Genomic DNA, 14,997 nt, shown 5'->3' on the forward strand with positions numbered 1-14,997 from the left:
GCTGGAAGTGCTCTCAATAGCTCTTCCATGAAGAGAGAGTATGGCAAAGCTCCTGTATAACATGACGGATACAACCACTACTGGTCATACACACTTCTGGCAAACAAAAGCCTTTTTCCACATCTCACAGCCATAAATTATGAAAGTCTTTTCCCAGATCACAGAATATTCTGACTTAGAAGGGACCCACAAGAATCATCAAGTCTAACTCCTATGTGAATGGTCTGCACAGGGATTGAACCCACAATCTTAGTGGTTTTGGCATCATACCAACTGAGCTAATCTTCCCCCCCTCCCACATTCTGATTCTTTTTTTAAATTAATGTAATTAGAGATGTGTTCTCCTTCCATAAGCACTCAAGAAGTTAGCTCAACACAATTGTGCCCCACATCTAAAACAAGGTGGACAAAGAACAATTCCTGGATTCTCACATTAAACTATTCACAGGATTTCAGACCCTTCTGGATCCCAATGCTGTCACATGGTAGGAAAGATGCAGCAGCTCACTCAAGGCAAGTTTCCACCTCAATGCTGAGTCTGGGGTGGGGAGATTTAGGGGGAAAAGGAAAAAAAAAAGGGCAAAAGAAATGAAAAAACAGCAAAATGGGGGGGAAAGACAAAAAGGGGGAAAAAAGGACCTTACCTCCTGGTAAGCCTAAGCAAAGTAGAGATAAATAGCAACTATGCCTCAGAGGAAACAGCATGAAGCCCATTAACTGCAGGAACATCAAACAAACAAAATCTATCACAACAATGTTGAAAACCAAAACTTTTGGTCTTTGGGGGTGGGGAGGGCAGGGAACTCAAACTTTCTCAAACTTTAATTATTTTATTTCCTAGTGGTACAAATCTAGGTCCAAGCAGGTTTCTCCCAGAAACCTCCATGTCCAGCAGAGATAAAAGTCACCTTTGTTTAAGCGGAAGCCAAAAGTTAAAGAAAGAGAAACCTGATAATTTATTAACCCAGCCCTTCTCAGCAAGAGCAGAGAGCTCCCCTTACACTCTGCTCTTAGTCATCCAGGGCAGCCTAACCCTAGTTTTGCTCAGAAAAAGCCATAAGGCACTTACCTTGCTCTCTGCAGCGATGACAAGGACAGGGAGGTCCACGGTCATGGGAAAGGCATCAACCAGGAAGACAGAAGGAGGCCTCTGTGATGGACCCATGCTGCAGAGCAGAACACCAGCTCCTCACTGTGTGCTCCAACCCCCAAACAAAATATTAAAGGAAAGTCTTCTGACAATCCAGGCAGGATGTCTGTCTTATTCAAAGCAGCTAATTCAAATGCCACTGGGTCCTACCTCTAGTAAGAGGAAAAACAATGGTTTGACTTCTACCAAACACCAGCTTCCAGAGTAGGGAACCCAGGGAAGTCCCTGCAATTTTCATCTTGCCTCTACCACTCACACAATGCAGATGTTTCAGAAACATCCCTTTACCTCTGCCCTTGCATCTGTACAGCAAGAACCTAAAAGTTAGAATTTTAGCAAAGCATGAACCAAATAGATCAAAACAGAGAAACTGAAAGCCTTTTTAAGGACTAAAAGCCAAGAACCTTCACACAGGGCACTCAGACTCCCATCTGCTGCCTCTTGATCTTCAGCCTGTGCAAGCAATTACACCCCAATTACTTGTGCTCATTTCCACAGCTCTTCCCACCTGAGAGCCAGAGCCAACAGCTAGGGCTTTGACTGGGATCCCTGGGAACTTCAGTGCTGCAGGAATGTGCTGCATAGCCAGCAAGGCTCCCACTGGGAGCTAGGCATGATCTTCTCAGGAGCTCAAGGTTAAAGCATTGCCTTTTGATGGGTTGAAGATAAGAATGAAATCTTGTGGCTTAAGGATAATTTTGTCAGCAGGCTCTTTCCATTAACAGAAATGGGGAGATCTGTGTATGAATGAAACAGCTGTACTCATTGCCTTTATGATGAGGACAAAGTTCTGCCCCTGAACACCAAGCAATTCCTCAGCACACCATTCAATTCAGCCACAAATTAGTCCTAACCCTTGTGTGCATCTTGCTCACCCTGCTATTCTGTGTCTAACTTCTCTCCAGACTCCCCACCCTGCACTTCTGAAGTCTTCTTTCCTGAAAGCTTTCCTGCTTTCTTTTCTGCTGGCCTTATTTAACTCCTTCCTTGGCAGCAATGCTCTCCTGCCCACTCCTCCTCCAAGTCTACGCTCTTGCTGTCAGGATGTTGCTCAGTTATGCAAGTGAGCTCAGGGTCAGTGCTGCTGCCCTGCACTCTCTTCCTTGTTTGGAATGGTCATGTCCAGCCATGGATTATGAACTCCTAGGTATCAGGACCGTCTTATTTTTATCTCTTTCTTTAATGCACCTCCTGCATACCATATGTAGTTCTAAAAGAGGAAGGAGTGAGAGCTTTTTAAGAGGACCCTTGGATATGGTAACCTGCTGGCTCTCTGATCAGCTCCTCATCATTGCACGGCATGGGGAGGATGTGCCTGTGTTCCATAGAACAACCTGTGGAGTTTCTAACCAGCTCTGCCGGGACAGTGTCACCTAAAAAGCTGCACACTCTTGACCAAAAACCCACAGCTTAACAAAAAACTACACCCAGACCCCGATCTGTCTATCAGACTTTGCAGCAAAATGCAGAGAAAATGAAACTACAAAGAAATGTATGGAGACGCAGTGGGGGCAATATATCTTTAATTTTTTTTGCTTTTGTTTTTTAGTATTACAGTATATTCTTATAAAAAGATACAGATAAAAAGGACACTACAGGATTTGTACATTTAATTCACTTATAGTCTTAAACTGACTAAGAAATGAGGATAGGCCAAGGCATTACAGCAGCACACAACCTCCCACTTCAGTAAGCAGCACTGTACTTTCTAGCTTGGCAGGCAGGGCCACCTCCCAAAGTGACCTGCGAGTTTCAAGCTGAGCAGGCTTGCAGGGGAGCAGAACAGCTGCAGGTGGGGATGACTTGGGAGGGAGGCTTTGAGCACAGAGCAGCTCAGGTACCGAACATCCCTCACAATTCTAAAAACTGCAAAGAGCTTTAAATATCCTGTTTGAAGGTGAGCAGGAAGGGGGCAAATGGCTTGGCAGAGAGGCTTTTCTAGATCACTTGGCTCAGAGCTCCGACTGGGGGAGGCTGAAAGGACCAAGCCCTACATGAGCTATGGTAGAAACTAGGGTGGCCAATGGAGACTACCTCTTTGGATGGCAGGCAATCAGAAGTGTCCTGTGTCAAGTACAGAAGCCAAGGAGCCATGGCCAAACACCTTGTGATTGACAGAGACTCCATGGGTAACAAACCAACCAGTAGAAAGATTTTGCTGACCTGGGGTAACCTGGGGAGGTGGACTGGAGGAGGAAAGAGGTAAAGCAGGTGAAATCTTTCTTTGGCCATGAAGATAGGGAGGAATATTAGCTCTGAGGAAGGAGAACTGTCCCAGTTTGTCTCACTAGTGTGTTAAATGCGGTAAGAAGTTACAGGGCATTAACCACTTTTGGCCACCTAGCCAAGCTTCTCTGCAATATGGACCAGATTTGTGTGGAAGGGTGAAGTTTGAGCTAACAACTCTGCACCTTAACTCTTCTCAATCTTCTCAATGTGACACATGATAAAAAGCAAACATCTTTTGTAGAAAGTGTTTTAAAATAACCAGTCTCCATCAGTTCACCACAAGCTTTAAAATAAGTGCTTTCCCAGAACCAGGATCACCAGGGGCAGAGTAATTATGACAAAAGCCAAAAGGTTTTTTTCTTACATCCCTTCCCACACCTCATCTCACTGCTCACCTGCATCCCCTGGCCTGGCTCAGCTGGCACAGGAGCCAAGCCAGCTCTCCAGCTGGTGTAATGCCCTGGCACAGTCTCAATAGTCTTTACTGTAATGCAGTGTATACATACAAACATAGCAAACTAAAATAAGGCAAAATAAATAGAGGTGTCAGATTTACAGGTTCCCCTTAGAGATTCCTAAAACCTTTTTTTTTAAAAATCATTTTACCCCCAAACAAACAGACAAACAAAACCCAAAACAACCAACCTAGAAACAAAACTGCATATATCATGTACATCATCTACTGTACAACAGATCTCCTTTCCCCTCATGGAAACTCCTGACACAAGCTTCTCCCGTGCAACCCAGATCAAAGTGTGATCTTTCCTAAAGAAAAGGAAAGATTTAGCCAGTGGGGCTGATCATTGTGGAAACACCTGCCCCATGGTCTCCCACCAGGATCCTTTGCAATTCCTTTCCCTTCCTCAGACATTGTGAACACATTACAGAAATGCTTCTGAAAGACATCCAGGTTGTTTCCCCAATGAGGAAGTCTCTCAGCCCTGAACACTAGTCCTACTTCTGCTCTCGTAGGGAACTGGTGCCTGGACAATGGCTGTGCTACAGAGCATGGAAAGGTCTTGCTCCTTGAAGTCACTTTACCTTGTAGCATTTCTAGAGACATGAGAAGAGTGACTCAGTTCAAAGCAAGTGGAACGGGGAGGGAGTCTTCTTTTCTGGGACCATCCTAATGCAACCTATGCTGCAACAGTACAGAGACACAGAGGTGAACGAGCACTAGATCTCTAGGGACAGATTCTGGAGAGTTAGAAAGTACCTCTTCTAGGTGTGAGGAATTTCATCTTAAAGTCAGCAATCACTGTATTTCTGCAGGAAGCAGAACAAGCCCTCAATTATGCCTTTCTTTCTCATATCTCTTTTCTTCTCCACTTATTTTCAATGACAGAGTGACTTAAAATGCTGGTTCTAGGCACAGGTGCAAGGACAACAGCCCTAGCTCTTCTCCAGCTTCTCCAGTGATGTTAGACCTCAGACTGCTTCCTAAACCTACTCAGGAATAAGATTTTCCTTTCTCCTTTAGCAGCTGGCAACTCAACCACAACTGCTGAAGAAGGGAATATTATATGCACTCACAGTACCCAAGAGATGAGAAACATGGACAAACTCGGCTTCAGCAAGAGTCTGATGCCAGGCCCTACAGCAGAGCCAATTTTTTCCTTATCTTCTGTAAGGGTAACCTAATCTCATACAGTAGATAATGTAATGGGCCTCTCTACTTGTCACCACTTGTATGAAAACACTGCTTGCCTCAGTGAGAAACTGAACTTTCCAAAACCTTCCTCATGAACTTTCACCATGGAGTCAAGAGCCTGGGGGACTGTCCAGCACACTGAATGAAGCTTTTGGCCACCATCACTGATTCAGAACAGGGGGAGCTTGGGGTGCTGGAATGCTGAGAAAGTCAAGCTGTACTGAATCAGGGCATGACTCTGAGCTTTCTGTCCATCCCCTTAAGGATCCCATAGCTGATTTACAGGAGTTGCACAATCTCTCATTATTAATCTATGAGTCAAAGAAGTGGCAAAAGCTTTCTTTGACTCCCAGTGTGGCTGGAATGTTGTTGTGTACCATCATAGAGGACTTCTTTAAATCAGGGCTGAACTGTGTACACAAAGGGACAGAGGATTTATCACTTTCTCTGCTTTTGCTACATTTGTGGCCTGGCAAAGTGACTTCAGTTTCAGAAAGCACAGCACAAACTTGGTTTGACAAATACCAGAGCAGGGGAAATGCTGTATTTATATTCAAAGGGTTTGCCCTGAGGTGTTTCTTCTCTGGCAGCTGCCATGCCGACAGTCTGCCTTATCAAACAAGTACCTGGGGAGCAAGCAAGCAGCTGCACTTGCACATCATCCTGCACCAGGACTGACCTTGGCACTACACGTGAAGTTCTGGGTGAGTCCTAAACCCAGGGAGAACAGAGAGGGAGGGGAAAAAACCCAACAATGCTCAAATCCCTAAAAGCTTAATCTTTGGAATTCAGGGATTATTCAAATCTAAACTCAATTGTATACCAATTTGGCACATATTACCACCTCTCATATGGCTTACATGGCATAGGTTACATGGCATGCTTTAAAACAAGACAAACAAAAGGGCTGGGATATATAGCAAGTCTAATTCAGGGAGCAGCAAGGAGGTTGTTAATATAATTTACAAGAGACATTTCTAAAAATCCATTTGTAATTTAAAATAAAAATGCTTTAAAAAGTGAGATTTTTTCTTAAACTTTCAAAAACCTTTATGAAATAGTCTTTCTTCTACAAGGTGCTTGTGTCCACTGCAATAGGCATTGCTGTTAATAGCTAATCCCAGAAGGGGAGTGGGATAGTAAGGGGGGAGAATGCACCCAGCTCTTGTAAGATACCAGCTCTTTACGATGAGTATTATACAGAGGCGCGGCAGTCTGGAATGTCCTAAATAGGGAAATCCTGGGGTGGGAGACTCAAAATTCAGTAAACAATGAAACATCAGAGTTTAATAATTCTGACTTTTTTGCTTCTCTTCTCTCAATTCTCTTTTTTTTTTGCTTTTAATAGTTTACATTATTATTTAACTCTCAAAGTGTTCAGAAAACCACCACAGTTTGCTTCTCCAACATTGTAGTGTGTAATACTGATCAGGCAGCGTGCATTGCAGAGGAAGTTCAGTTCTGCAGACTCAGTGCAGAGCCTGAGGTTAAGTGACATTCAGAGAAAAATCAAACCAAATGATTAAACTTCCCTGGGATTTCTTGACATTTTGTGCTGTTGACTAATGCAGCAATTTGTAGATGGTGAGTCCCTCTCCTCAAATGCTGTCTCTTCCTGTCTAGGAGGAAGAATCTATCACCATTCTTTCTTTTCCTCTTTTCCTTCTCCAGGGAAGATAATTAAAAAAAAGAAGACAAGTTTGAAAAAAAAGGTAAAAAAAAAAGAAGGCCGTGACAGCCCACACAATCCAATCCCTTTCCTAGAACCATGAAGATACAAAGAATTCATGCCTCTTCTTGGGTCCTTTGCTTTTCTACTTATATTTAATTAATGTAACTGAACTACAAATTCATTTGTTTCTTCTGAATTAGCCCAACTCCAAAGCCTGCTTGACTTACACAATTCTGTGTCCTCCTCGAAAAACTCTCAGCTTTAATTACAGGGCTCTCTCTTGGTTCATCCCGAGTGATTTCTTCAAAATGAAAAAGTGAGCGTGCTCCAAGGCTCTCCTTTGACACCATTCATATCTTACTGAGTGACGTGGTTCCCCTTGGCAGGAGTGAGGTGCGGGCAGTGGAGGTCAGGCTGTTAGACAGAAAGACCAGTTCATGCCCACAGCAATCACAGCTAGCATCAAGTGGGAAAGAAATCTCACTTCTGGCAGGCAGTGAACCTATTTGCTGTTTGTTACTGGAGACCTGCGGATGATACCAGGGAGCTCCCGATTTCCAATCTTGCACAGACAGATAAGAAATTTTCCACTGATTCTCTGCCAGCCTCCAGCAATGACAACAGGCTCTACAGTCATCCACTTGTAATCCCAACCTGGCAGTGGCTTAGTTTTCTAAAGGAAAGCCAGAGTTTCTTTCCAAGAAGATGCATTTCATAGCTTTGAGACTCAACCACCAAGAAACTCCTGAAAACTCCTTCTAGCAAAGCAGCCTCCAAAAGACTTTTGCATATTATTGTATGTTGATCCTGATTCTTGAATTTCATTTTGTTACAGAAACTGAAGACTCTAAGCTTCACTTACTTTGGACAGTGTAGGCCACACAAAAATACTATACAGGACATGTGCTTAAATGCATTTTTCAGGTGCTAATCAATGGCTTATAAAATCCAATTCTAGAAGGGAATTGGAAACTTGAGAACCACATCCCAACGAACCCCTGAAGGCCAGTCTAGATCCCGAAGAAGTGATAGTTGTTTACAGAGTTGGTCTGAAATTAGTCTTCCTTGTTATCAGCAAGATGGAGATCATGACTAGTTTTTACTTTGGCACACAGAAAATTATCTTGTTCCAGCTGTGAGGCCGTCTGCAAGGCCCAAGTGCTTTCTGTCATCACCATGAGGCCTTTGATGACACAGTGAACTCCCAGAAGCAAACCTGTGAGCCTGCATGGCCCAGTCACAGGCCCTGCTGGATCCACAGAGGCACTTTTATAATGGTTCAAATTAGGAGCACAGAAGAGGGATGAGAGGAAAGCTGATCGTGGAAAGGTAGCTACAGACCAAAGACAGCCTTTGGGGCAGCTGTCAGCCAGGCGCCATCACACACATTCATCCTCCTTGCTTTGCACTTTTTCATCACCTTCTTTTGGTTGATTATTTCTCTTCCTCTTGTAATTAATAATTTAGCTTTGTCACCACCCGCTCACGGCTTGTCTCTAGGCCTTGGTTCCCCGAACGCTTGCGGTTACGCTTGAGCTTGGATAAGTCTTTGTCAAAGACTTCACCCGACCTTAATGCTGACACCAGGTCATCAAACTCCCCACTCTCTTCAGAGATGCTTCCAGCTTTCGCTTTCTTTTGTCGCCTCTCTTTTTCCCTCTGCTCTTTTAGCTGTGGAGAAGGACACAGAGTTTTAGGATTAGCTAACCAAGATGCCAGATCACTTAGGTGCACTGCCAAGAAGCAGCTAAAATGCATCAGCACAGATTAGGGGGGAAAAAGAGTAGGAGCTTATCCACAAGGCCATCCATAACCTGTGCCAAAAGCTGCAAGAGGCCATGATGGGCTTCTCTTCCACACAGGCAAGAAGAGAACAGGAGAAATGAGGAATGAGTAGCAGCACGTCTGCCGCACAAAGCACAATCGGCCTGCAGCAAGAGGACACACAGGATCCATCCATGCTGCTCTGTTTTGCACTGATTTTACAGCAGGATAGTGCCAGCTCAGCTCTCTCTTTCCACTGCTCAGCTCCTGAATCAGTAGAACTGGCAAGGGATGGTGGTGGCTATCAGGAAGCAGGTTGCTCGCTCTGCAAATGCTAGCCCCACACTGCAGGAAGACTTTTTCCATAAGGCCTCCCTCATGGTGTGGTACACCTAGGGAACCATCCCACAGTGCTTTAACAGCTGGCCCTGAGCTTTCCAGGCTGGCTGAGAGAAAACTTGAGCCTATGTCCTGGCATTTTATCCTTGTGTCTAGCAGTAAGGCTCCTGGCATCCTGGTGTTTTACCTCTCTCCTATTCTGAACAGCAAAAACCCACTGCTTTGGGCTCAGCAGACATTTACATCAGCAACTCCCCGCGGTGCGGCCCGGGGCCAGGGCAGCAGCCGGGGGGAAGGAGGAATGGCACTTGGAGCTTTCAGGCAGCACAGAGGCTGAGCTTAGAGGGGCAGGCTGGTTCACACCAACCCCTGGGGACACACACGTCTGTCTCCCTGCAGCAAAACCCACAGAAAGCTCTCCTGCCACGTCAAGGCCAGACACGGCCCCAGTAATCAAGGCATTAAGGCTGGCCAGAGAGAAACACTGCTGGTGTGGGCTACAGCAGGTGCCAGGGCAGTCACTGTGCACTGCCAGATGACAGGCACACAGCAGAAGATGATGGAGTCTGACTGGAAGCTGACCAGCTTGGCAGGACTGAGGGAAATCTGGCTCCTTTGCTTGCAGCCCAAAAGCAGGATAGTCTGGCATGGAATGGTGGCAACCCCATCCTGCAAAGTGCCAGGGTAAAAATGCCTGGGTTAAATTTGGTATTTGAATCCAAAAGAGGGTGATTTGGGAGTCAAACTGTACATCCTTGAGAGCTGACAAGACAGACAGCAGGAAAAATGTCATCATGTGAGAACAGAATGATGCCAAAGAGAGGTGACAGGGAGAAGAACATAAAACAGTGACAGGTTGTGAGCATTGGAATTTCTCTCCAGACATGAAAAGGTGAGGGAAGGAAACATCTTCCTGTGCCCAGATGCTCACCATGGCCTCCATGCGTGCCCTGCGCTCCTCCTCTTCCTTTTTCTTCCTCATATTCTCCAGATCTTGCTTGGCCTCTGCAAATGACTGTAAGAAAGTGTCGAAGATGCCAAAAAATTCATCTGGCTGCATCTTGCCCTCGGTCTCTCCAAAATGCTTCAGTGCCTTGGCATACTGTCAAGGGGGCAGAAAACACAAGAGCCATAATTAGGTAGGCAGTTTGGTGAAGACAGCAAGGATAGCTTATGAGTAACCACACCATGTAATTCAATACCCTCTGAGCATTCATGTGGCAAGAGTAGAAACTACCCCCAGCAACAGAAGTGCTTCTCCTTAAAGCAGGTGCCTCTGTCACTGAAGAGTCTGCCCTCCTGGATATCCTTTGGGCAACACACAGAAATAGTGCTGGAGAGCACTAAATGTCTACTGATACAAAAAATGATGCTTAGTTCCTGATGACAACAGAGTAATTTCAGAGGATGACACTGTGGCCACATCTCAGCTGCAGCTGCAGGACAGCCAGGGCATGGAAGACAGTGAGCTAGCTGGGGAAACAAATAGTTTTAGTCCATACTTTCCCCTTCTATCTTCCCTTCAAATCCACTTTTAAAATGCCTGGAGCTAAAAGTTTTTTTGCAATAAAGCTACAGTCTGTCCTCTCGGAAACCTTCTGCCATGTCATCCATCTCTCTGGAGTCCTCTGAGTCAGGGTGTTGCCCGGGAGAGAGGAGACTATAGACAGACAAGGCATGAGAGAGGGGCAAGGAAAGCAGCCAGGGCTCCCGGGCAGACTTAAAAGAGAGTGAATACATCACAAGTGGTTTTTATTTTAAAAGGCAAATGTTGAGGCTGCAGGACACATATGGAGGCAGCCAACTGGCAGGACTTCAGTCACAGGGCAGTCCTGATGGGGATATGGTAAATTCACAGCAACCCCTGGCTCTTGGACATCAGTCCTGCAGTAGTTGTATTCTCTCCTTTGCACTCTCACACTCCCAAGCGTGTCTCATCGCTCACCAAAATGCACTCAAATAGATGCAAGCACATGTAGTCTGCCAACAGCATGTCCACACGTACAGTAAGTGCTGTGTAAGGATGCACATCCATTATCCAGCCACCCTCCCTGTGACTCCTCTGTGCTGCAGCAGGCAGCCCCAGGGACACACTCCTGACAGTACCTGTGCCCTGATGCACAGCTTCCCTAGCACTCCCTCCTTGGACTTTAGCACACAACCACAGAGAAGCACAGCATCCTTACAAAGCTCAACATTTACCAAACCAGACTATTGACTGGACTGTCTACAAGCTCTCTCATGCATGTATTCAGCACATACTAACACAGCCCAGTTTCCCTTTCCTTATGCGGGTGCTCTTGCAGAATGGAAAATACAGTAAGAACAGTTCAGGCTCTGATCTCAGTACAAAATGAGTTTGGAAGCAGGTCTTATAAACCCCTCTGGCCCCATACCAGGTAAAGCATAAACAATGTCTCCCAGTCAACTGCAGGGGGAAGAAATCCCCTAGGAAAGCAACTTCCTTCTGGCACAGCCTGAGAGATTCAGCATCTCCCCTTCTCTGCTATCCCTGCCAGGCCCACAAAGCAGTTTGAAGCAATAGATTCTTTTTTCTTTCTTGAAAAAGGCTGTGTTCTCAGCCAGAAACAAACAAAGAAACCCAAAGAATCTTGGAAAAAAAGTGTTGGAAGAAATGCAAGTTGCTTTGAGCTACCAAACATGGCAGGAGTTGAAGGAAACACTCCACAGAATCAGCAACAGATTACTTCTCTGTTTAACTTCTTTTCTCTGAAGCCTCTGAAGACATACACACAAGTATGCACACCTACACCCTCTCCCCACCCCTCTCTGTAATTTTAGCTGTATATAATACACACATAGGCTCTTTGAATATTAGAGAAGTGCAGCAGTCTACAGCAACCCACACTGAACCAGCACCAGCTCTTTGGCAGAGAGAATACAGGCTGTAAATACCACAGAGGGAGATAAAGCATCTCCATATGCTCCACTTTCTTGTCTTGCTCCAGTGTGACAATCAGCCAGGGAGACAGGGAAGTGCCAGAGAAAGACTTCAGCACAGCATTGCCACTGTTGAACACACAGAGCACCTGAAGCTCATTGCTCATAGGGGATGTGCTACCTGGAATCTCTTCCTACTTAATTTGTCATTAACTCCTGTGAAAATTGAAAGCAAAGCATAAATTAAGAGCAGTGACTAGAGCTGCCAGCTAGAAGGAAAGCTTGTCCAACTGCTGCAAAGCCTGAAGTGAGGGCAGCCCTCAGGAGATGGCTGTTGCACCTTGCAATGCACTGCCTCCATCCTGTGTTCCTCCTGTGCTCAGCAAAGGTGGGTGAGGGGGCACACAGAAATTAGCTGGTTGAGTCCATGAATGACCACAGGGGTTTCCTAGCCACTTAAGGAAGCTGGAGGTTGAAAAGGTAGGGGTTCCTTGCCTAGGGATCTTGCATCCTACATACATGGAAGTCTCCTTTAGAGGGTGGTGTTGTCTGCAAATGTTCTGCACGAGGCCTGTCACCCAACTACTAGCACCAGCTAGTTCGTGTCACACTGGCAAGAGGGGTTTTTGCCACTGCCTCCCCACTGGCACTCCAAGGAGGAACAGTTGCTGTGCTGGAAAGACCCAGCAGCCTGGGAGCGTTCCAGACACACTCATGAGTCTAAGGTGTTGTGGTCTCTAAGCAGCAGCAGTGAGGCTGAGAACAGTCTGTCTTTGGTGCCCTGTAACACAGGGCTTAGGAGGTCACAATCACTTACTGTAAAGCACTGAAAGATGAAAAGCAAAAAATTTGTGAGCTGGACGGCCTAAAATAACTACAAAAGGAAAAATCCAGAGTTCACTGAAATAAACATTCTCTCTCTTTCTCTACCCTCTCTGGAAAAAAAGCTGACTGAGCAGAGGAAGGCAAGTCAGGAGATCCAGGTTCTGCTGCCAGCTCTGCCCATGATGTGGCTTGGGAACTCATGCTTCCTTTCTGAGCCTTATGCTCTCCATTCCTTACAGAACAGAAAGCGTGGTCCCACTAATCTGATACAGCAAATGGCAAAAACCCAGTTGTTCACATCTGTAGGGCACTGCACTAATGTAATGCACTGTTATAAAGAGAGAGATGCTGTCTTTTCACTGTTTAATCTACATCAGACCCCTCTGGCTTTATTACTTCTCTGCCTCTGTGCAGTTCTGGTTCTGCGACCACATGTGCTTTTCCAAAGCATCGGTGCTGTGATGAGGGGCAGGGAGCTGCTGCAGACAGGCTCCTAAATGCTGTTACAAAGCCCAGCTTTGTAACAATGCTGGTCTACCTGCCCATAGTGGCTAAAATCACACTGCCTGCCTTAGTCAGGGCGTTAAGAGGCAGCGTGGCACAGACCAAGGTGCTCTGGATCCTCTCTTCTGCTCTCTGTCAGGGGATCTGTGTCACTGTACAGATCACTTGACTGTTCCATGGGCAGATTCCCTGCTGAACAACACCAGCGCTTGTGCACAGTTGTGAAATCTGTAGCTAAGTCCTCATGCATGAAAAATGCTTCCCAGAATTTCGTGATGTGCTCTAATATTGTGGAACAAGGGCTGAAACTTGCTTATTCCTGAAGTCATTTGGGGACAGATGACATGGGCAAAAGCAAAAGGGAAAACTGTGTTTCAGCAGGTTTTCCACTGTAACACAGAATGGTATATCTTTTTTCATTAAAAAATTCATTTCTGCACCATAAGGGCCCCCAAGCTCCACGATATAACAGGTCCACGAGCTCAGTGCCAGTTCTGCTTCCTCTGCCAAACTTTCCACTGAATTCATCCTCTTGCCAAAGCAAATCGTTTAGACAGTTGTTTATTTTAAAAAGCCATTTTAGCAAGGAGAGGGAAAGCGGGACAGCAGCACACACAAACTCTGCTGTGCTTGCCAACGAAATGTTAAACAGTGGCAGAAGACCTCTGGAAATCGGCAGGAATGGGGCTCTATGAGGAGGAGGAAAAACAGCCATGATAAAAATTTCCTGCTGTCTGTGCTGTCTGCTGTTGCAGGAGGAGCCAATACACAACTGAATTATACCATGCAGCCATGGAACATGAACTGTACTCCCCAGACAAGCACTCTATAGTGTGCTCTTATGAAGACACCAAATCAGTACTGAGGCAGGTCAAATAAATGTATTTTCTCTTTATGGGACAAATTCAGATCAGTTAATGGAAAGAGGCCTGCCAATTTCAGGCAGGGCTGAGCCCAGCTCTTCTTGTGCCTAAATGCTCTTGTAAGATTCTCCCACGAGTTTAACAGTTACATCGAGCTACAGGTGCTTTAAACATTTCTCATATGTAAAATGCCAACCTGCACTGCAGCATCTGAAGTTCTAAGTTACTGTACAACAGCTATGTGATTTATTTACCAAATGGCTGGTATCTTTTGTAGGATAACTCGACTTTCTCAGTCTCTGTCCTGGTACATTCCTTATTCATTTCCCCCAGATGAAAACATCAGTCCCCAAAATGCACAACTGAAGTGCACAGCCTATAACTGACACTTGGACTATAGCATTTCTTTGTGCTTTGTAGTATTCTGCCATTGATGACTGTTTTCTTATATGGTTTTCACTTAGCAAGCTTTCACTGCCTTTCTGTTCTTCAAAATAGTTACTGTAGATGCTAATCTTATTAAATGTATGTGCAGATTCTGAACTCCTTTCTCCATCATGATAAATACCTTGCTTGAGAGGAACTGTCATCAGAAAGACTGGGAATGGACACTTTTCCTACCCACCTTGCCCAGGCAGTAGTCTCCAGTGTCTCTATATAGAGAGGCTTAAGTTTGACATTTAGCACAGAAACGGCAATATCTGACCAAGCAGACTTTGTACCCTTAACAAGATCCAAAGTGTCTTAAAAACAGGTTTGTTATAAACCAAGCACAAAGCAGAATAGTTCTGAGGAAGTCTAGTGATCTAAGTTCATACCTGTCAATATTTAAGTACATAGTAAAGCTTCATATAGGATAAATGTCACCTATTTCAAGTAGAAAAATAAAATTCATACCATAGGAGGTTACTCTTCCTCTGCATGGGCATTTTCATTGCTTCCCCACAGGAAACAGAGAAAAAAATTTTCATGAATAAAACTTAACCTCTTCCTTCTTATGTAAAAAAAAAAAATAAATCAATTTTTCATCTGTTCAAGTACATAAAAAGTGGTGAAGGATTCCAGAACAGAGTTTCACTTTCTCCTGCCCCCACCATCC

The 14,997-nt window shown here is 45.1% G+C and overlaps 1 protein-coding gene across 4 annotated transcripts in view; it reads right to left on the reverse strand.

The window, feature by feature from the left end:
• Nucleotides 1-2,656: 2,656 nt before the first annotated feature.
• Nucleotides 2,657-14,997, reverse strand: part of DAAM2 (dishevelled associated activator of morphogenesis 2) — a 200,137-nt gene continuing 187,796 nt past the window's right edge. For all 4 annotated transcript variants that reach the window (XM_033053949.1, XM_033053950.1, XM_033053951.1 and 1 more), the window contains 2 exons: nt 9,737-9,907; nt 2,657-8,373 (listed from right to left, as the gene is read on the reverse strand). In XM_033053949.1, the coding sequence (XP_032909840.1) occupies nt 8,158-8,373; nt 9,737-9,907 (387 nt within the window). In that variant the 3' untranslated portion in view covers nt 2,657-8,157. The remainder of the gene's footprint in view (nt 8,374-9,736; nt 9,908-14,997) is intronic.

Source organism: Catharus ustulatus, chromosome 3, assembly GCF_009819885.2.
Source record: "Catharus ustulatus isolate bCatUst1 chromosome 3, bCatUst1.pri.v2, whole genome shotgun sequence".
NCBI classification, from domain to species: domain Eukaryota; kingdom Metazoa; phylum Chordata; class Aves; order Passeriformes; family Turdidae; genus Catharus; species Catharus ustulatus.